This window comes from Triturus cristatus, chromosome 2_1 (genome assembly GCF_964204655.1).
Source record: "Triturus cristatus chromosome 2_1, aTriCri1.1, whole genome shotgun sequence".
NCBI lineage: Eukaryota > Metazoa > Chordata > Amphibia > Caudata > Salamandridae > Triturus > Triturus cristatus.
The window spans coordinates 1,059,735,003-1,059,757,767 of record NC_140581.1 but is presented as its reverse complement, the minus strand read 5'-3'; the positions used below and the strand labels follow the sequence as shown (position 1 = coordinate 1,059,757,767).

Here is a 22,765-nt window from a genome sequence, read left to right as displayed (position 1 = left end):
CAGTGCTACTCAGTGCATGTGTCGTTGGTATATATGCTTAGTGTTTGTATGCCTGAGAGGAATACATCGCATGAGGGATGTAGCGCTTTGGCGTGCAAGCGTGGGTGAAGCATGTGCTGGTTGTATGTGAGCCTGTGTGAATTAAAATGCATGAAGGGTGAAGTGTTGTTCAGTGCTCCCATAATGAGTGTGTGCTGGCAGCGTGTGTGTTTGTAAATAATACATCCCGGCTTAAAGATAGAAAAGCTTCAGTGCTGAACAGTGCACATAGACTAAGTATGATTACTGAATGTATGTGTAAATGTAAGGATGCAATACATAGAGGTAACAGTGCTGGACCTAAAGTGTGCTGTGAAAATACACTGAATGAGTGTGCCAGCAATAGTACATTGAATGCAGGACTCTGGGTTCCATTTTGGGAAGCTGGGTAGAGACAGGGGTAGAACAGCAATCCCACCAGACATTGGTGTAATCAAGTTTAGACAGTACAAGAGTGATAGTGGCTTTGATCTTTTGAGAAAATCCCATCTGGGGAAAGATGTGTCACAGAGTTTTCATAGTAATGAAGCTTGATCTTGCTAATTTGTCCACTTGGGCATACATTGATAACTTGACGTCTATGGGAATTCCAAGGTTTTTTACTTCCTTAGATAATATAGGTGGTGGTCAAAGATAGTCAGCCCAGGCACAAGTGGGATGGGTATTCCCAGACGTGGGACTGACATGTCTTGGCAGTTCGGGCTGGACTGTTCCCATGAGGCACAGGGTCAAGACTGATTTGCATATGGCCATGTCTAAACTGGGGTGGTGTAGTGGGCAAAAGAACGATGGATTTAACCTAGATCTCTTGACTGGGGGAGAATGTTTGCATTGTCAGCATTCCGTCCATCAATTGTTTGTTGTAACGCTTTTCGCCCTAAGTGGGATGGGTATTCCCAGACGTGGGACCCGTGCTCACTACGCCACTGGAGTCAAGCTATCCTGGCTGATGACGGCTGATAGCCAGAAACCGGTCCTAGGATGCTTGATTCCGGTCCAGTGAAGATATGGCTTGGCAGTTCGGGCTGGACTGTTCCCATGAGGCACAGGGTCAAGACTGATTTGCATATGGCCATGTCTAAACTGGGGTGGTGTAGTGGGCAAAAGAACGATGGATTTAACCCAGATCTCTTGACTGGGGGAGAATGTTTGCATTGTCAGCATTCCGTCCATCAATTGTTTGTTGTAACGCAGGCACAAAGTGGGTCATAATTTTTCTAATCGCCACATGTGAGTATTTCCATCTTGGAAGCATTCAATTTGAGATGGCTCCATGTCATCCACTGGTCAAGAGCTCTGAAGCAACTGAAGATTTGTGAGTTTCCAATGTCTTTGGGGTTTTCCAGTTTGATGAGTATTTGTGTGTCATCTGCATAGTTCTAGCATGTGAGCTAAAATTCATTGATGATTGCTAGTACGGACCATGAAGATGTTGAAAAGCATGGGTGAGATGACAGACCCTTGAGGAACCTCCGTTTTTGTGAATGAGAAAGGTGGAGAATAGATAACATTTGTTCTGTTTTGAAGGTAGGAAGTGATCCAGTCGAGGGCATCTATGCCGGCTTTGTAGAATCTTTGGATTAGACTGTCATGGTCAACTGTGTCTAAGGCAGCTGAGAGGTCTAAGAGAAGTAATGCAGCAACCCCGTTGCAGTCTACTGTGTTGTTAAGGTCAGCCTAGATGGCAATGAAGGCATATTCTGTGCCTCTTCCCGGATGGAATCCTGTTTGGAAGTCGTAAAGTACAGAGTTATCTTCAATGGACTGTGGCATCTGGGCGAATGCTGCTCTTTCCATCAGTTTGCCCAGGAAAGGTCCCTCTGTAATCGGTCTGTGGTTGTAGGGGTCAAGCGGGTCCAGGTCAGTTTTAGGTCTTTTGGAGAGATTCCTGTAGATAAGGAATTCTTGATGATTCTTTTTACTGATGTGACAGCAGAGGTGATAAGGGTCACAAGGGCTGCCAGCAGGCCTGCTTGCTTTGACCAGATCCATAAATTCAATTTGTGATATTTGTATGAAGGAATGGAGAGGCTAGGTTAACCCATGTTTGGAGGTTATTTTTGGAAATGGGTTGGTGGTGGTGGTTTTCTTTTGTATTAAAGAGGAGTTCAACGTGTCTGCTTTGGATGTGTAATGATTTGCCAGTCTTGCCATGAATTCTTGAGTAATGGCATGATATCCCTCTATGTATTTAGATTTATTAAATTCTGTGAGAATTTTGTAAAATTCTTTATTTGAGCATTTAGCATTTTGAATTCTGCCTGAACAGTACCATTTTTTAGCTTTTTTGATAGCCAACTTGTATAATCAGTTAAGTTTTTGTAGGTAAAGTTTGTCTGGATTGCTTTTTGTTTTAAGCCAAGTGCGATGCAGCTTTCTTATTTGCTTTTTTTATCTCTTTTAGATCAGTTTTTCTCCAAGGGGCCTGTTTACTTTTGTTCTGTTTTGTTGTTCTGAGTGGTATTAGGATATCAAAAGCTTCCTAAAGCCACTCATAGTTTTTAAACAGAATTTATTGAGTCTAGATCTGTGCTGGATGTTAATTGTGTTTCTAAGTATTCAAAATTTAGTTTGTTCAATGGTCGATAGGTGGATGCCTTTAGGGTGGTTTAGGTGTGTTGCTTTGTGGGGGTTTTATGTTGGAAAGCTAGAAAATGGTGGTCTGACCATGTGACTGGAGTAATCGTTTGAAAGTAAACCAGTTCTCGATTTGCACAAACAACATTTAGGATGTGTCCAGCAATACGTGTGGGTTTGTGGATGATCTGATGTAGGTTCATTGTGCCAAGGCCAGTGAGGATGGTTTTGGATGGGGCATATTGGGTCAAATGTTCAGGGCACCCAGAATGCATAGGTTGGATTGTAGTGTGATCAGGTTTGAAAATGTGTCTAGAAATGTGTCTGTGAATGTTGCATTGCTAGGTTGAGGTCTGTAAAGGAGAAGGAAGTTAAAAGAAGGAAGTTGCATAGTTTTGCATCTGGTAAATAGGGCCTTACAATCTGATATGGAAACGTCAGCTTTAGTAAGATATATTGTTTGATTGAATAGGACAGCTGATCCACCTCCTCTTTTTCAAATACAATTCTGTGTGATAGTTTGATAGTCTAGAGGATTGGCCTCATGCAACATTGGATTCACGTCATCTCCCAACCATGATTCTGTTATGAAGAGTAAGTCAGGTTGTGTGTCAGGGAGTAGGTCGTAGATGTAATGCTCATTTTTAGAGAGTGATCGAGCATTTATTAGGCGGTTTAGAGATTGTGCTTTGGTGATGGTGTGACTTTGTTTTGTAGAAGAGTGAGCAGTATTTTTGTAACTTGTAGCAGGTGTGTCATTAGTGCTGGTATTAACTGTATGTGGATAGCAATTGTGTTGCTTTTCCATATTGTATTTCTTGTCCGGCAGGCTTAGAAGGCATTTTAATGGGTCTGCGTGTGTAGGTGGTGGAGATGCTGTTTGAGAGTGAGTTGGTGAACTGTGTTGTTTTTGTAGAGTAGCCTTGTTGTGTAATAGATATGGAGATGTGAAGTTTTGAAGAGTGGCATGTTGTTTGCATCTGTTTAGAGTGGAAGGTATTTGCGCTAGGGGTGGTTGTGCAGCATGTCGGTCATGTTGTGAGGGTTTGAATTGTGCATTGGATGAGAGGTGTTTGAATGAGAATGGTTGTTTTAGTGTATTTGTGTCAGGTGTGGATGAAGAGAGTAAGGTTGGCAGTAATATTGGTTTAGGGTGTGTATTATTTGTGTAGTCAGGAGTGTGAGAATGGGTGTATGTTGCTAGTTTGTGATGGAAAGTATTATAAAATAGTGTGTATGTGTTATTTTGTTGTGCTGGTGTGTGTGTTATGTATTGTTTTTGTGGAGTAGTGAGAGGAGATGATGTAGTAGTTTTCTGAGAAGGATTTGTATGTGAAGTATTGCTGGCGAGTGGAAGTTGAATGGTAAAGGGGTGGTGATGTGTTTTAGATTTAATAGCTGGAAGGGGTAATATGTGTGGTGGAGTGTTGGGATTGTTTTGTTGTGTGTTTTTGTAAAAAGAGGAGTATGGTGTTGGTGGATGAAATGATGTAGGGCCGAGTATTGATTTGGTGGTGACAGAAAGGGGTCTGTTAAAAGCAAGTAGAGGGTAGAGCTGGTGCTTTCCACGAAAAGGGAGTGTGTCTCTGGATTACAGTTATGTATAATGTGGCTTTGTGTTGTGTTGGTGAATGTTGGATTTGTTAGTGGTATAGGACAGAATGGTGTTTTGAGGGATAGTGAAGGTGCCATTGTATGGCAGGTTGGGTACAAGGGTGTACATGTGTTGAATGCGGGGTTTTGTAGTGGTTTCTGAGACAATGAAATGTGGTTAGGGTTTGTTTGCAGTACATGAGTCGAGTGCATTTGCTGCGAGTGTGTCAATATGTTCGTGGATGGGTTAAGGTTCTTGCTGGTGATTAGAAAAAAGGCAGCATTTCTGGCCCTTAGCCCAACCTTGACCCGAACAGACACAAACCGGCAACTTCCCTTGTCCTCGCTGCCCTTAGCCTCGACTACCGGACTGAGATGCCCTGAGCCCTATGCTTAAATAGCCTTAGTGATTAGGTTAAACCTTCGACCAATGGAAAGCCCGATCCTAACCAATCAGAACACTAGCCGTAAGCCATATGCCCAACAGGAGACCAGGTACTTACAGCCAATCACAGCCCTAATCCTAGCAACCAATCAGAACCCTAATCCTAAATCCAATAGAAAACCTAGCCCCAGGAACCAATCAGAATGCCAAACCTATCGGCCAATCAGAGCCTAACCCTGAGCCCTAAGTCCAATAGAAAACCTAGCATCAGGAACCAGTCAGAATCCCAAACCTATCACCCACTCAGAACCCTAACCCAAGGTCCAATAGGAACCCCAGATATAGGAACCAATCAGTGCACAGATGTAACAACCAATAGGAAACTTATAAAAGGGGCATGTGATCTTAAGCACAGGCTGATGGCCTGGGGGCCGGGAAGCTGCTCCTGAAGACCATAATCTCCTTGGAGACAGACAGACTCAATCCACATTTTGCAGGTCCACATTTTAGCCCTGTAGGTAAGGCCCAAATTTAAACCACTTCATATACTGCTTTCCGCACACTTAAACATCTCACTTTTTTCTAGCCAAGAACAAGTGCTACATAGACTTCCCAAACATTGTTTAAAACATAAAGTAGATGAAGTATCTTTTAAACACTCTACTGAGCCTCTGAGGGTGTACTTTACCTTTTTAACTTTAAAAATTAAAAAAACAGATGGGGGTGTGGGTTCGGGGCTGCCCCTGCAGGCCTAAGCACAGCACAGGGGAAACTAGGAACAAATTCAAACAGTCACAGGTGAAAAATATAGCATTTTTCAAAACATAGTTTAAACCATAAAGCAGATGAAGTAGTCTTTTAAACACACTCTGCTTAGCCTCTGAGGGTGTACTTTGGCTTTTGAACTTTCTGACTTACGGAATAGCTTTTTTGTATAGCTTTTAGACTAAAAAATAGTTCAGTTTGTGACAGAAAGTAGAAAGTTTGTACAGATATTCGTCTTTGTAATAGCAATTATATAAAAGCAAGACCCAAAGTGGATCTTGCCCATGATGACGTCATATAGTCTAATCTAAATGCAAGATGGCTAACAAATACCAAAAAATCATTTTAAATCTTCTTTTGTGTCAAATTTGGCACAAAAGGTCATGTGTACATGTCAGTGCATGTCATTTACATGCCCACGTTGGATCTAGACTGTGACATCATAAATATAAAACTAAAATGCCACAAAAATCATGTAAAAGACTTTAACATTAAAAGCTTTTAAAAATTCTAAGTAAATATCCCTACTTATTGACATGTACCAACATTTAATAATATGCACTATATATTAATATGTATCTTTCTTTTTTCCCCCCTTGAACAAGTCTTCTGTAACGCCTTAAAATGAGTTAGTGACAACAAACTTTTCTTTACAGAACTCGGGAGTAATTGTGTGGGTGGCGTTCTGCTCATTTCGCCATGATGCGAATATGGACAGACATCTATCGAGAATAATGAATATGATTTGTAGCAAACATCCATGGAACCATCTGATCAAGTACTTGTACATACAAATCAAAGTTACCCTCTCTAATTAAACGAAGAAATTCAAGTGTAAGTATCTGTAGAGTTATAACAATAGCCCACAATTGGAAGTGTGATTCCCACTTAATTTAGTTAGAAAACTTCCTATTTCTTCAAGGGAATGTCTAGATTCAAGATAACTTTGATAAGCCTTCCTCTGTAATATGTAAAGCGCAGCAACAGTAAATTGATGAGCATGACGTGTACGGGTTAAGCGGGAAACCTTCAATAAAGAATCACCCTTTCCTATGGTAGTGATGTCAGTTCGCAATAACATACAGGTAATCCACGGTTCGAAAGCCAGTCTCGAAGTGCTTTAAAGAAAGTAATTTCACTCCGATGTTACTCCATCATCACATCATATTTATCTTCACCATTTAAATGTGGTACAACCCAATGAACTTGTTTTGCTATGGCGAAGGGAGGTTGGTCCATTGAAATAATAGGTGCTTGTTCAGGATTGAGAAAATTAACAGCCTCTTTAATGACTTTCATGCAATGCAAGACCATGGATTTAGAATGAGCACTTTCTGTGAACAGTGGAAACGATGCAGTAGTTGACAGTGGTCTATTGATAGGTGTAGCAATTATGCAAGATAAGCTGCCCAAGCTATGGTTTCATCAGAAGAAATATTTTCACTCTCAACATTGCACAAAACTCTTTCAAGCCATTTATATTCATATGTGTTAGCAGATCAATAAATTCATTTTGGCTATCAACTACTACAGATATAAATGGAAGGTGATAATCTGTATTCTTTGAAGCTGGTTCAATACTTGTGTACAGTACTGGAAGATTTAAAATCTGTTTTGACTTTGACATATTAGGGTTAATCACCACAAAACTACGATCAATTCCTTCTGGTTTTTGTTCCTAGAGTTGTGTCAATTATTGCTGTTCCATGGAAGGAACAGCTGTCATGGAATTTGGTTTGTGATCTATGTTATCAATATTTTCACAGGTGTGTACTTGCAGCTTCAGTTTTAGTGGACACACAACTTGTTCCCTCTCATACAGTGCGCAAAAGCTATTTCCCAAGTCAGCAGATATTTGAAAAATCCTATCATATGAAACACAAATACCTAGTTTATGGAACTAGTCTATAAGTTCTCGATTTCTCATTTGACTGTTCACAGAATGAGTAATGTATATGGACAGAGGAGTTTCTTTGTCGATGTTATGTCTAGGAATTGAAAAAGAGTCTGTTCTTGAATCTTTTACACTGTTGAACATCAGTAATTCAGCCCTTTCTGAGTCGCAAGTAGGAGAGGGCATGATAGAGGCCTCCCTCTCATGTTTGTAAGGTGCAACAGTATATATCAGTGGTGATCGCAACAGCAGTTGCAGATGGAAAATATTGACTAATTTTCGACCACTGAGTAACTGATTTCTAAAAAAGAATAACTGTCTCTTTAGGGCATCTTCCTCTTTTAGGCATAGTGTCGACATGCTTGGGGTTAAGCAAGCAGATGTCCACTTGCCTGCTCCACCTAATGTTTTCCTGAACAGGAAATGTATTTTTAAAGTAGCAGCTGTCCCTGTAATGGAATCTGGCTGTTTGGAATAAGCATCCATCCTTGCATTCACAGTTAATCACAAGAGGCCATTAACTGTGACCTGCCAAACTAATATTTATCAGTAAAGTTGTTTTATGACAGCCCCCTCTCCTGTCCCTGGATGGGAATTTTGTACTGCAAAATATTAATACACAGGCCCATCACAAAATGACATGCAGGTGACAAAAGGTTGGTGAGTAAATTGTATTCACTATATGAACCCTTATTGTACATACCTTAGGCCCTTATGATTTGATTTCAATCATATTGGTTTACTACTGAATATCCTCATTATTTTGGAGAGGATTCTTATGCTTTCATACACTGAGTAAGTTTTAGGAATGCACTGTCCTAAAAACAATCCTACAACCCATTTAAAACACAATTATGTTAGTTGTTTGGCTGAATGAGACACTATACTCAGCACTCACAGTAATCATTACCAAATTAATTATCATTCGCGTGTGTCACTCATTAAGTGAACTTTGCAAATTAAATTGAACGTAAAGTTCATAACTTGTATGTTACAGGAATAGGTTATGAAAAAAGGGATTAATTATATTACTTTCAACTGAAAGAAAATTACATTTCCATTGGAATTATGGGGCTACTGAGTTTCATTACTCCATTCATTACTCATTCTGTGCCCAGAGTAGAGTTACCTTTCGGTCCCCCATTCAAATAGGGTCACTAATCCCAATGCAGGTGTAAACTTGTCTGTGCAAAAATCGGTATTGCAATTTGTGCACATTTATTGTACAGACCTGGCCATTTTCCTGCCCTAATTTCTCCATGGGAAAAAAGGATCAAATTTGTGAGTGGAACAATTGCATACGTTTTCCAGCTCAGGACTTCCAGGAAACATGTTATATTAATGCATACCCACCCTTCAGTAAAGCGATTGATAAATGTCATCATTGTGGGACTGACTGCCAAAACATTCAGGGCTTGGTTTACAGAGGTAAACTTACACTTTAGAGTAAGTTTACGATTTTATGCAATTCACAAACCGATGTTACGAGTAGTATCTTAATGACTGCAGAGTTTCAGCACTGGTAAGGAGACTCAGGACATAGAAAGATAGGCAGTGGTAAAGATACTACTTGTAAAATTGCTTTGTAAATTGCAAAAAAATTGTAAAAGTCAACGAAAGTGTACGTTTAATCTTTGTAAATCAGACTCTCAGTGCGCGTAACTGAAATTTGGTGAATAAAATGGAATCTAGGTTTGCTGATGACAGATCTATATTTACAGAATCAAGATCTGCTCAACACTTTAAGCATAATCTCGCCTTAACATGGGCGAAAACATTATCAATATATGCAAAAGTTTCTATTATATTAAGTGTTAGTTACTAGTAGGAACTAGGGCTAGGCTAGTGACTATTGTAAATGCTGGGTGCACCCTCAAAGTTGTAACTTTGGAATGGAAAACATATTGCAAATATCAGTAAATATCCACAATCGTGTTCAGTTGATGCATTGAATATATAAATGTAATTAATGCATTTAGCAAGGGAAATGGCAAGAACTGCCCCATTTCTGTGGGGATTGGGGAAACGATTTTCCCCACGGGAAAAAAGATTTTCTCTGTGCAAATAATAACAATTATCACAGAACTTACCATTTTCCATCGTAAAATTTTAATCCACTCGTCTGCCTCTGCTCCTGTTTTTGCACACATGTAATACGTCCGAAATGGAAATACTAAACTGTTAACACAAAATACACAAGAAAGGCACAGATGAACCAGGGTTTTGATGTACCAATCTCACAACATACTATTGGTACTCCTCTTGTCTAGAAGTTTGACTCAAAAGTGAAAGCTGCACCTTAACTTTACGTAATTGATGTATATATAATTTTAGAACATTGGCAATGGCATACATTGGACCACAAGAATGACAGTGTAACAATAATAATCATTTCCATTTCATATTAAAAATGTTTCACGATTAAGCAATAAATGGACTCGTACAACTGATGCTGTTGAGCTTCCATTTTAAAAATCCAGTTTAGATCAATTGTGAGCAAACAATCCTAGTTATTAAGAGGATATAAAAGTAATTGCAAATTTACAAAAATTGGGAAGAAATTCTGCAACTACCAATGACAGATAAAATACAAGTTCAAGTGACTTGAAAGGTGCCGTTATCTACAAGGATCTGAAGCAGGAATATGTAACTTCTAGTGTCACTTTGCTGAGTGTTATCAGTTTTAGAACATATTAGTTTAAAATGATTTGTTGATCTCCATAATATTGCCCTGATGTCAAACTACATTACAGAATTATAAGATTCATTAATATTGTTCCAAAATAAAAAAATTATTAACACAGTAATATTTATTAAGCGTATTAAGATTGAAAAATAAAATGTAGGTTCCTAAAAATAGTCAGCTATATGTTTTTACACAACACAATGAGAAGATCTTACTTCCCAAATTTTTTTTTGTTCAAAATTTTACTGGACTAATTTTAACTTGGGACACACATTCTGGTGCCCGCCTCTGGTCTTCCTCAGTAAGCCAGTATGCCCGCCTCTTGTCTTCCTCAGTAAGCCAGTATGTGGTTCCTTCCTCATTTCCACACAGTGCAGGCAATGTAAATGCTCCTCTAATAAGGGGTTACTCGGCCTCTGGGCTTAGGTGCCACTAAAACTTCACCTCTGGTAGCTATGCTATTGTTGTACACGGTGGCACCATTTTCACTTATCATATTGCCCATCTGCCCTGAAGCTATATCAGCATATTTGGTGATGAGTGAAAGAAATGAATCCTGAAGAGACTATGTTGCCAGACAACATTGGCTTTGCACCTAGTTCAGAGGTTTAACCTATTTTTTTCTATACTGATAATTGGCTCTGTTCTGAAGTGTAACAAGGCAAACCAAAAGATAAGAATATTTTGAATCCATAACCTGGGGTGCTTCATTTTGGTTGCTTCAGAAGTACTGGTTTATAAAATGAAGTTTTCTTCTATATGCAAGGTTATTTAATATAACTTCTTTAAATTAAACCCAAGATTTAAAAATACTTTTTCCTCAGTTTCTATTGTAATCATTGTGGGACAAAATTATGCAGCAGAGCCACACACACATACCAACCCTGCCCCCAACAATACTTGGGGCAGACTATAAATTAGATATACCCGACTTGAAACATTAAATTACTTACAATGAATTCCACTTTAATACCCCATAGACCCTATGCAGAAACTCAGTCAAACTGGAGTTTAAAAACACACTAGAGAATCCTTAAACAAAATGTAATAAATCACCTCTGTGTTGAGTGTGTGGATTCCCCTCACACCACTGTCTGCCTCCCCTGTACCGGCTTAAGTTTTGTTCACTGACCACTGCAGCCAGAGTTGCATGGCAAGGTACTGTATTGTGTAGCTCAAACATAGCGCTATATAAATAATGTGGCTACAAACAACAAGCTATTAGGTTACCTGGGCTTGACCCACAGTTTGTATGCTTAGCCATAGAAATGCATTGCTTCGATTGTAAGGCGTAACAAAAATAGACCTCATACATGAATCAGGGTGTGTAGGCTAGCGTACCATATTGCAAACAGCAAATCGATTCCTCATAACCATATGTGGAGGTCAAATTTTTGATCCTTTGTTACTAACAAGGGCATGGTGGAAGCATTAAAACATGAATGGACAGTTCATAGATGGACTAAGGGGAAGATCACATGCAGTTTAGGGTACGGTAATATATTAGGTACCGGTGTAAGAGTGAGGTGTCAGATAGAAGAAATAACTAGGGTGCCTGGGTTATCCCCTAGCAGGAGAAATTACATAATGTAGCTGGAAGTGCTGTCATTATCATGCCACACAAGAAAATCTACCAGCAGAAGGTGAGCTATATTCAAATGAACTTCACAACCAAGATGCTTCTGGGCTCAGTACTAAAGCCATTATGGTCTTGTGAATGGTACATCTAAAACTGATGTTTTCTAATATGCTGAATCATGGAATGAGAACCTCTGTTGGGAGGGCTCCGTACCAGCATGTGGAAGGCAGTGCGAACATTACTTCTGGAGTTGCCTACAAAGAAGTACTTACCAAAAACAGTTGACTCTATCTTGCGAGTAATCAAATTGCACTGCTGAGCATTCCGTCAGGTCCAACGTCCGAATGGGCTCGGATGACTAGGAAATGAGATCAGGTTGGGGTTACTAACTGGCGAGTCAATTCATCAATTGGTCTTCAAAGACAAAATGCAGTAGCCCATCTTACAAGAAGAGTTTGAAACCTATTGACTCATTGCAGTGATTTACAAACGCTTCCCACATTCACAAAATCTACAGTCTTTCGGACAACTTCCCCTAGAACATATGAATGGTAATGCCTGTTATTTACATTACTGATGTTTGCCTGTTTTTCTTAATCTTGTGAGTGCAAAGACTCTAACTCTGAAACTTCTACACAAAAAAATAAAAAATATATAAAAATTGTAAAAATAACTTTTGTTTCCTCTGCACATGCTGTGAATATTGGAGCACTTCCTGCCCACACGTTGCAACACTTAGATTTCAAATATTCAGATTTATGTTTAGAGGCGAGGGAAAAGCATAACAAATGTTTTTGAATATCAACATCGTTATTTCTAGTAGGTTAGCCACTCATTTGCATCGATTTCCTTTAACTCTCAGCTCTAATACTGCCCGGGGAACACCCACTTTTGACCACCCAAGCGTCCCTTTCGACTATGAAAGTTCTACACACTTTGCAGAACACTCCAAGTACAGTTAACCAAATCAAGTTAATAAAACAAAATAGTGGACGTATGTTTACATTAAAATTCACTCTCTACAAAAAGATAATGCAATACTAAAGTGCGTAAATAGACGCTGCATAGCATTAAGTGAATAAGTACTAAAGAAATGCTTTGACCGTACCCAGCTCAATCGAATCGTGGTAAAAGGAGAGTTGGCTTAGACTTTTCTTCTAGCAACAATCAACGGTAATTTCTACTAAGTGCTGTATTTTCCCACAGAGTGCCCTAAAGTTGACATGGCTTTTTGTGGTTTAAATAAAACAAATAACACAAGTGCTAACAATAACGCAGAAAGCGATACCTGTGCAAATTCAAGGAGTCACCCAAAACTTACATGGTAGTAAAATTTAAATGGCAGCTACCAGTTAAATTAACCTGGGGCTGGTTCTGACGCAAAAAAGCCCATTCCAAGATCCTTTGCAGTGTCTAAATTTCAGAAGAGCATCTCTACACGCAGGGACTCAAACAATAAGCAAGCTATATCCGGTATTACCATTAGCACTGTTATCATTCTAGCACAAATTCCCTCCTTAGCCCAGCTATATTGCTTAGGTAATATCAGTGGCAGTCTAAGCAGCTCTTACAAAACAGTTTTAAAGTTAAAATGACATCACATGTCCTTGTCAGGTTCTGTTCAGTAAACCCCTATAGATTTTAACTACGAATAAAAAGCTTTTCCATCGTTCACACTATTGTCTTAACAAATTTTATCGTAATTTTTTTTGTCTTTTATTTCTTTGTGGAAGCTTTTTACATTTTTATTGTTGTACTACCATACGTCTTGTCTGTACCAGCGAATTGGAAACCTTATCCAAATTAGAGAACATTTTCCCTGCCCTCCTTTCCTAAAAAACCCTCAGTGGATTTGCCCTGACTGCGGGGGAGCATTAACCCCGCCCCCCCCCCAAACAGCATTAAAAAAAATGAAAATAAAACAATAATACACCTTTGCTAATTATTGTTTTCATTTTGCTCTCTGAGCCGAGGCTTGGGGGCAAGGCCTAGTGGATGACAGACACTAGGGGGAGTGTTTTGAACGGTTATCAGTGCGCATGAAGGTTTAACCGACAGTCTCAGGGAAGCCAAACCGTCATGTGCACTGAAGCTCTCTCCAACCCGAGCTGCGTTGATTGGTTAGAGAGAGCAGGCACAGGCTCCCAGTCTAACTGGGAGCACAAACCGAGGGTCCTCAGGCCAATCCTGATCCTGCTCTTATGCTGCCAACAGCATGAAAGCAGTGTCAATATTGGCTGCAGTGGACTCTGGGAGCCTGTGTCTGCAGTGGAGGGGAGCGTGATGCTGCAGGTAAGTGTTGTTTTTTTCTTTCTTGGTCTTGTCGTCTGTCCCCTCCCCTCCTCCCCCCGCCACTCAATTGAGACAGCGGCGGCTGCAGCCTGACTGCCTTTTCATTCAAAGAACAGAACCAACATGAAACAAACACACTGAAAGAGGTAGAACTGATTAAGTCTGAAGCTCCAAATAATTATTCATATATCAATTTCAATCTCTACAATTAGAGTAAAGGGTTGTTAATAACTAAACACGGTGTCCAGCTCTTTCAAAGTAAGTACTTATGGGATGAATCTTAAAATGCACTAAGTGTAAATCTTTGCACTGGTGAAAAGTTGGGAATTTTCAGAATTTATAAAGGTTTTCAATAGAAGGCCTGGAAATCACAAATTGTAAGGAGTGCTCTTTTGGAATGTGTTTGAATTTCAAATTGACTGAGGTCTGCATGTTTTGTAATACAAAGTATACAACTGAAACTATGGCAATGCTTTCACATTTGTGCAACAGCACTTTTTTTTTTCCTCGCAATATTTGTATTCATGGGGAAACTATTTTCAAATCCACCACATAAGTTCTGGGAGTGTGCCCTGCACATTCAAAACATCAAAAATGGGTTTATTCCTGCAATTTCCCTCACCAGTTCCCACCTTTCTGGTATGTCAAACATATGTAATTTCGGACACTGAACTGTATTTTCCAATTCCTTCGGCAGTAGAATAGTTGGTATGCCCCTTTCAAATATTTCTTTATGGAACTTCACTTATAGGATTATTTCCTTCAGTGAATTCATCAGTTGCTCTGACTCCTCTATTTGTTCTTACATTTGTTCTGACTCTGACATTCCTTGCTGCATTTTCTCATATTCTGTTGCTTAAATCCATTTTAGCATGAATCCCTGAATTTATTGCCTCATGCCTCCAAATGTACTGACACTATAAGATTAAACAACTACAGAAAAGAAACAAACATTGTTTCACACTTCATTGTGCATTCAGGTGATGCTAGAAGGGATGCTTCACCTACTCCCTGAACTTAAAGACTCTGCTTTACTAATCTTCTCAATTTATAATAACATGGAGGGTACCGAAATACCCTTATACCATTAGATCTATGTATGATATGAAGTATATTGTTTCTGTTGGAAATGGCCATCTTTTGCGTGGTATTACTCCCGATTTTTTGTTCTGAACTTGTTTTTGTTGGCTTTAGGACTCTGCACACTTTATTCCTGCTAACCAGCAGTAAAGTGATTGTGTTCTCCCTTCCAAACATAGTAAAATTGTAACACACCCAAGTGACATAGTTAGCTTACTCATAAGCCCCTAGTACAAGGTACTACATGTCCCCAGGGCATCGAAATTAAATGCTACAAGTGGTCTGCGGCACTCAAGAGATCCACCGGGACACAGACGCCAAACTCTATCGCACGGAGCTATTGCCATCGAGAATAACTGTCCAGCGTTTCCCACCAATTTAAAGTAGCGAGTGTTGACCAACTCTTCGTGCCAACGACAACTCCACAGCCAATGTGATGCTCCACCTAAGGTTTGGGATTTCAGTAACTCGCTGCCAACAAGCCCCTCTCCGGATCTAAACTACAGTCAGACGGCCGACAACCTCATTGAGTGCCTCTTGCATGAAACTGGACTAAGTTAGAAGATAAACTTACCACCTAGCGAACCTGGTCCCTGTACCTGACCTGCACTCCATTGCAGTTGGCCTTAATGTTTGACTTTGACCTGGTCCAATGTGACCAGATAACCATGATTGGAGCTTATGCTGTTATGTGTAACTTCTACTAAATACTTCATTTATTAAGTACTACTTATTGGATTTTTGTCGTTTTGGTGTCATTTTATTTATTAAAAGTTTACTATATTTTTCTTGTGATGTGTCTTCATGTTATTACTGGTCGAGTACTGCATAAAAACCTTTTGCATTGCCTCCAAGTTAAGCTGGACTGCTTTTGGATCACTCTTAAAAGGATTGTGATTATTACTTGAGTGAGGCTCTCACCCCTCTCAACTAATAACCCAACTTCTTACCGTTTCTATATTCTAAAATTAAGAGGCTAAGAAAAGTATGACGAACAGCATACATATTTAAATACGGTTTGGGTTTCTAGCTTCCCTAAGTCCTAGACTCCTGATGGGAGAATAACTTGAGGCCTATCGCCTCCTCGTTTTGTATATTGCTGCAGATAGGCATACACCTTCAGACAATACCGTTGTATTGAATAGGACATTGAAAGTAACTTTCTTTGCATACATAAGTTGAGAGGCTATTCTAAATTTTAAAAGCATGAAACTAAATATTTTGGTGTTGACCTCGGAACACACATTTATGATGGGAGAAAACAACGAGGTTGATGGTCAGTGGATCCTGACAAAGGAAGTAAATGATAATATAATGAAGACATTGTCCTCTAGAATCTTGAAATGACGCCATCCTAGGCTACATGCGTCTTCCTTGCAATGTGATATTAAGAACAATGTCATTAGCGTTCCATTTAATGCAACAGCATTTGTTACTGGTACAGAGAGTACTTTAATCATTTAGGATGGAGCTGTTGCACTCAGATCCATGCTTACTATTTGCAGACCTCTACAGAGAACACAAGGGTCATTTTGACCTCTAAAGAGCTAAAAGGACTCATTTTCATGCACTTTTCCGTCTTTAGGCCAAGCTCAGGCCTGCTCCTTCCTCCAGCTGAAATAATTGATGGGTCCTCTTGTTTTCTGGTGGCATAATAGCCCATGTATTCTCTGTGGGGTGGATTGTTTTCTTTTAAAATGAACAGCAAGCGTTCATCATAGAAGCCATCTGTCTGTTCTCCATTACCTAAAGAGGCTGTTCAAATCTCATCCTCCGCATTTACCGCCACAAGAATGGGAGCATTAAGAACTTTTTTTAAGTGCATTGCTTTGTACTTTGCAAGATTGGAAAGTTGGTGAAACAATAGGCTGCTTTTCATAGGAAATGCCAGGTACTTTAATGTAGGAAAGTCATTCTTTTTGCTCGGATCACCCCCATTTTCTGAGGTTGTATGACGGAAGAACGCAGGGGGAATACTCTACATGCTTTTACCACACATTTTTTTGCAACACATATGCTTTTACAACGTTTGCCTTTACCATGCATTATATATATATATTTTTTATTTCGATGTGATCAAGGTGGCGTGACTACCAAAATGCGCTATGTTCGCTGCTTCGCTACAAAATAAACTAAATATATACCAACTTAAGCAGTGGCGGTGCCTGTTTACAAAATCGGTGAGGAGAAAAGCAGTAGTGGAATGGATATATAAACACCCTGAACTTACCTTAAATGCGTGGTAAAGGCATATGTTGTAAAAGTACCTGTGTTCAAAAAACATGCATGGTACAAAATGCACGGTAAAGGTACAATGTGATAAAAACCACGTTATAAAGAAGGTTTCCCATTTTCTGATTCATGCTGATGGTTACAAACTCTGAAAGTGTCCTGGGCTCTGCTAACCAGGCCCAGGGCCTGTGCTCTGTCCCCTTAAAGGTATATGGTAATTTGTAGAATTCTAATTGGCCAAGACAACCTATCTGTAAGCCCCTAGTATATGTAGGTTTAGAGAACCCAGTTGAGCTAATGCACTTAAGTGTGCACTGCTGTGGTGTCTCTTGTCATTTTAAAGCTAGGTCTGCCTTGCAGTACGGTTTTAAAATACAACTGTGTCCAAATTCAACATTGGAATTAAAAGTGCTTCCAAAGGCCAAAACTACCTTTTTATTACATTTTCGTTACCCCTAAGTACCGCGCTAAGCACCCCAAGGATAGAGTAAAGTGTTAAGAAAAAGCAGGGACATAAAAGCCAAAGTCAATTTCCCTATTGTAGTGCCGCTAACCACATAGGCTAACATAGGAATGCTTTGCTTGGGAGCTATCTAGCAATTTCATTCAAAATATCAACAGATTTGTTACAATCAATCCAACAATTTGCCAAGGTCAGATTTATTACAGCTATTACAGGAATGTAGTTTTAGAACTTACTATTCTGAGGTTACCCAAGGCAGTCCTGTAGCAGCCTCTTTTGGTTGGTCAGCCTTTGGCAGCCTGAGCCAAGCTGTTCCCTGAGTAGGTGTGAAGTGGCCTAGAGCTGAAACAATACAGCCATTAGGTGGGGGTGATATTTGCTTCCCGGAGAAGCCAGGGAGAGGAAGGTGACTGGAGAGACAAGCTGGACCTCAAAAGGCAGGAGAACAGAAGTCATAGGACCTAGGCCAGCCCCCACTTCATTGATCCCAAGCCAGATGGGAGCTCCCCAATTAGATTAGGATAGGGCCTGGTAGGAAAGTGTAGTGAGTTGTTAGCCACACCTTTGGGTTGGGTTACACAGACACGCCAAGGAGAGATTTTCCACATTTTGATTTGTGAGAGATCAGTGCATTCTGGGACAAAAATATGCCACACTTCACAGGAAGTGGTCATAGTAGGGGCCGGGGTAACTTTACCCCTATTGGTTAAGGGGCCCTCTCCTCTTGCCAGCCCTGAATGGAGGGTAAATATGGGAGAGCTGCAAGAGCTCCTCAGAACAGGGCCTGGAACAAAAGAAGAAGGACTGCCCTGTTGGATCCTTGTACTGCACCACAAAAGGCTTGTACTCAAAAGGACTGCACCTGCTGCACTTTCAAGGCTCCACAAAGAAAGGACTGTGCCTGACCCAAAGGAAAAGAAGTGGACTCCCTGATCAGCAAGAGAGCAGGAAGAAGTCACCTGCAAGCACAAAGAGAGGATCACACCAGCTGATCAGCTGCAACTGGAGTTTTCCTGCACTGTGCAGATGCATTGTGTGAAATTGAGTCGTAACACCCAAGAGGCAGTCTGAAGTCTCTGAACCCTTGACTGGTGCTGCTGGACACTTCTCTTCCCAAAAGTAACCAACAAATAAGATCTGAAAAATTTGGAAACTTTCTACAAAGTTTTGTGGAAAAAGCTCTAGGAGGAGACCTTCTCTACGTTGAGAGTCAAGCCGCTACTGGAACTTGTGAATGGACCTGACTGTGCTGGTTTGTCCCGCTGAAAGCTCTGGAGCTCCCAATCATCGAGGACAAAGACTTCAAGAGACTCATCAAGGCATACTGCTGCAGCAGGCCACTGCTGTTGTCGACTCTAACTTCCGATTTGAAAAGCCTGAGGACTCACCGATGTGCCTGTCGATGACAGAAAAGCTACAAGAAAACCAAGGAGCTCATTTACAAGCCCCTTGTGATGGTGGGGCATCACTTTTTATGATGCTGCGGCAGAGTGCAGACTCATATCTACGAGGCCATGCAAAGCCACTTTGCGTGGCTTTTCATGGCCTCGACCATATGGTGTAAAGCAACGCAGTGCAAGCTGCTGAGTTGCCTTACACTGCATCGGGGGGCGTTCAATGGGTTTTCCCATGCATCACCCATGGGTTTTGACACATTCCCGGACTTACAAGAATATATTAACCTGGGAATATGTCAAAACTGTAAGCTTTCCTATCTGCACAAAAGCAATCCTGCTAACACCGCAGACACCCTTTTACCATGGTGCAAGTGAGCCTGTGTTGGTGCTAGGCATCAAATTGTGCATGGTGCATGCAGAAAGGACAGGAAAGCACCGTATCTTAAAAACATGGTGCATTCCTGCCCTTTTGAATTGGCATAGGCCAGCTCAGCAAAAAGATGTGCAGCATTGCCCTACGCCAATTCATCATAAATGAGGCCCTAAGTATGAAGGTAAACTTTTGACTGGGACCCAAGACTCATCCTATCCAACCCCCACTCTTTGACTTTGTACCAGTCCAGTGCAACCATTGGAATGCACGTTTTTTATTTATACTTTACTCATCTCTCTGGTTCACTACATTGGATTTTTGCCATTTTGGTGTAATTTTAAAGATAAACATATTCTCTATTTTCATATATTGGCATTAGACTTTGATTGTTTTGTGTCTTACTTATTTACTGTTTTGGTGACATTAAATGCTTTACACATACCATTCTCCTAAGTTAAACCTGACTGCTCATTTGCCAAGCTAGCAAAGGTTGAGCAAGGATTCATTTATTGAGACTAGGGGTGGGCGTAATTTGCGAAATTCACTTTCGCAAACTATCGTGAAAATCTTTAAAATCTCCGCAAACACGCGGAAATATCGCGAAGACACGGAAGTTTTTTTCCCGCCTGTTCGCGGTATTTTCTGCGTGATCGCGGCTCGCCAACTTACCCATGCGTTTGGTCACGGGCGCGGACATCTTGTTTTCACTTGTCCCGCCCGCTCGCGTTCGATATGATGTGCCCGCGTCCTCACGCTCTCGCTCGCAGTGGAGAATGACGTGTTCGAGATCTCAACCATTTCATACTCTCGCGGTGCATGATCGCGAGAAAAAAGATGTGATCACGCGACACATGACGTTAATGCGGGTGCAAACTGTCGCGAGACAGCGCAAATGGCTGCCAACAATCCAACATCTCGTGGAGAACGCGACCGGATCGGGAAAACTTGTCGGCGAACGCGGGGATTCAGGTAAGGCGATCGCGCGCACGCGAGAATGTATTTATTTACAGCGCGAGTAAGATAAAAAATTCCGGTAAGATGCGGATTGCGGAAATTTTGACATTTTTGCGCTCTCCGCGGGACTGTCAAATTATCGCAATTTCCGCGAGCGGAACGGAATTTTTGCCCAGGCCTAATTGAGACTTGACTGGACCCGTTAGTGATTGTAGTATTATTACTAGCTGAACCTACTACTAACCTACTAATAGTCCACTTTCCTTCACTTAATTCTCAGTACTTCACCATCAACAACATAATTGGACACCAGGCTATTGAAGACTTAGACCTTAGTGACGTCAGTTCACGGTAATACCTCTGACTCAGAGCTTTGCGGCAGAGCACACAAAGTTGCAAGACATTATTGCATTTCCTGGGTGCTTACTTCCACATCCAATTCCTGGTTGTCCACCGACAGTACCTTAAATTGCTAAAAGTGGGGCACCACTAAAAACACAAGTTCTTATCCTTCAAGAGGACTACAGTTACGTTGGTATTTGTGAAGGCTCCAGCTCATTTTCAATTGCTAGAGAATGTACATTTATTTCCATATATGCAATCTGTTCATCTTAAGGCCATTTTCAGAGAATGATAAAGAAAAAACATCAAAAAGTAAGACTCAATTTGGTTTTATAAGCATTCTTTTATGTTAACTTCTGGGTCAAACTCTACAATTCCTCCCTATTTTTATCTCCAAGAGTTACATTTCTAGGAAAACTCTTTGACTCCACCCAGGATGATCTGTGCATTTGCAGAACGTTATAAAAACAAGAGTTTTTTTATTTTTTATTTCTAAAGAGTCATTCTAGCTTGAATGAACCAGCATGAAGTGATCCGTATGCCTGAGAGAATTTCTAGGTTCAGTTTCCTGTTATATCAGCTGAATTTTTAGTGTTTCATAAATAATGCCTTTGGTGAGATAGCATCATTTTGAACTTCTGCATGACATGTTTCTACTACAGAAGCTTAGCAATAGTCTACTTCCTCCTACAACTAAGGGCACTTCAATGGTGCAGGCAATGATGTGGGATCCGATGCAGTTTGAATAGACTATCTGCACTACTGAAATAACACATAAGCTCATTTACACCACACAGTATTTCTTAAAGCAAATGAATGAATGAATAATATTTTTAAAGTGCACAAATGCCCGCAGACGTCTTGGCGCTAATGAACCAGCTGAGAATTAGACTGCAATCAACTGGAATAGACATGTCGCAGGTTGCCAACCTAATTTTGAAGCTAGGGATTTGAGAACATCCAAGTTTTGAGCAGTTTCCTAAAAAGAGTTGGGCTGTTTTGAGACAGTGGCAAATGATTCTGTTCCATTAAACTATAAACATATTGCATACTGTGCACAGATTTTAGACTGATTCGGGTGAGATATATCTGTACTGATGTCTGCAGTGTTGTTCTGCCTTTCTGGAAAAGGCAAATATGTATCAGCCCAAGTCATATACTTATTTATGCAGAGTTCAATAAAACCTCAAAATACTTGAAAACGTTATAGAGCACTTTACAAATGTTTTAGTTGTGGTGATAGATAGACAAATAGTTTTAATTGTTTTCAGGGACTCTGGTGTAAATATTTCTTTCTCAGAAAGGGCTCCTGGGCCAAGTGGACTCGTTACCAAAGTGGATTAAGAATCCCAAATGTCAAGAATTTGTTATAGTGATCATCTCAATATTAAAGGAAAAATGATTTTTCTTGTTTAAAAAAAAAAACTCCTAGGGTGGTTAACAAAATTAATACATCCATTAAAACTGTATTAAAGTGCACAGTACATTTCAATTCATGTCATGAATTTAATAATTATCATAATAACACATGCAGTACAGTCATGAACAATTAATGTAAAGCTAAGATTTGTTTAAAATAGTGTGCATTCCCAGTAGCTTCCCATTGTTTCCCATCGGAAATGGCCACGACCAATGCACTGCAAATGCAGAGACCATGCTTGCAATCTCCGTCTTGGCAAATCCAAGATTAAAGGTCTGTGTTAGATCTGGGGGTCTCTAGTTGGCAGGGTAGGTACCACTGTCCAAGTAGGGACCCTTGCTTCTAGTCAGGGAAAGGGGGATACACTGTTAAGATAACCCCTGCTCACCCTCTAGGTAGCTTGGCCTGAGCAGTCTAGGCTATCAAAGGCAATGTGTAAAGTATTTGTACCAACATTCACAGTAACACAGTGAAAACACCACAGATTTACTCCACACCAGTTTTAGAAAAATAAGGTATCTTTACTAAAAACTTCACAAGACCAAATACTACAGACAAACCAACATACAATTAAAAAGATTACTTTAAAGATAGTTCAAGAGTTTGCAGAAAGTACTCCAGGATGTAAAAGTCAGTGTCCTGCACAATGCGACTCTCAATGCACAAAATGCGACACTCTCGTGCCCAACAGTAC

The 22,765-nt window shown here is 40.3% G+C and overlaps 1 protein-coding gene across 1 annotated transcript in view; it reads right to left on the bottom strand.

Moving 5' to 3' along the window:
- Window positions 1–22,765, bottom strand: part of DAPP1 (dual adaptor of phosphotyrosine and 3-phosphoinositides 1) — a 189,496-nt gene that overhangs the window by 4,783 nt on the left and 161,948 nt on the right. Inside the window, exons 7-8 of the mRNA XM_085635785.1 lie at window positions 11,791–11,876; window positions 9,344–9,431 (exon numbers count right to left, since the gene is read on the bottom strand). Coding sequence (XP_085491911.1) covers window positions 9,344–9,431; window positions 11,791–11,876 — 174 coding nt within the window. The remainder of the gene's footprint in view (window positions 1–9,343; window positions 9,432–11,790; window positions 11,877–22,765) is intronic.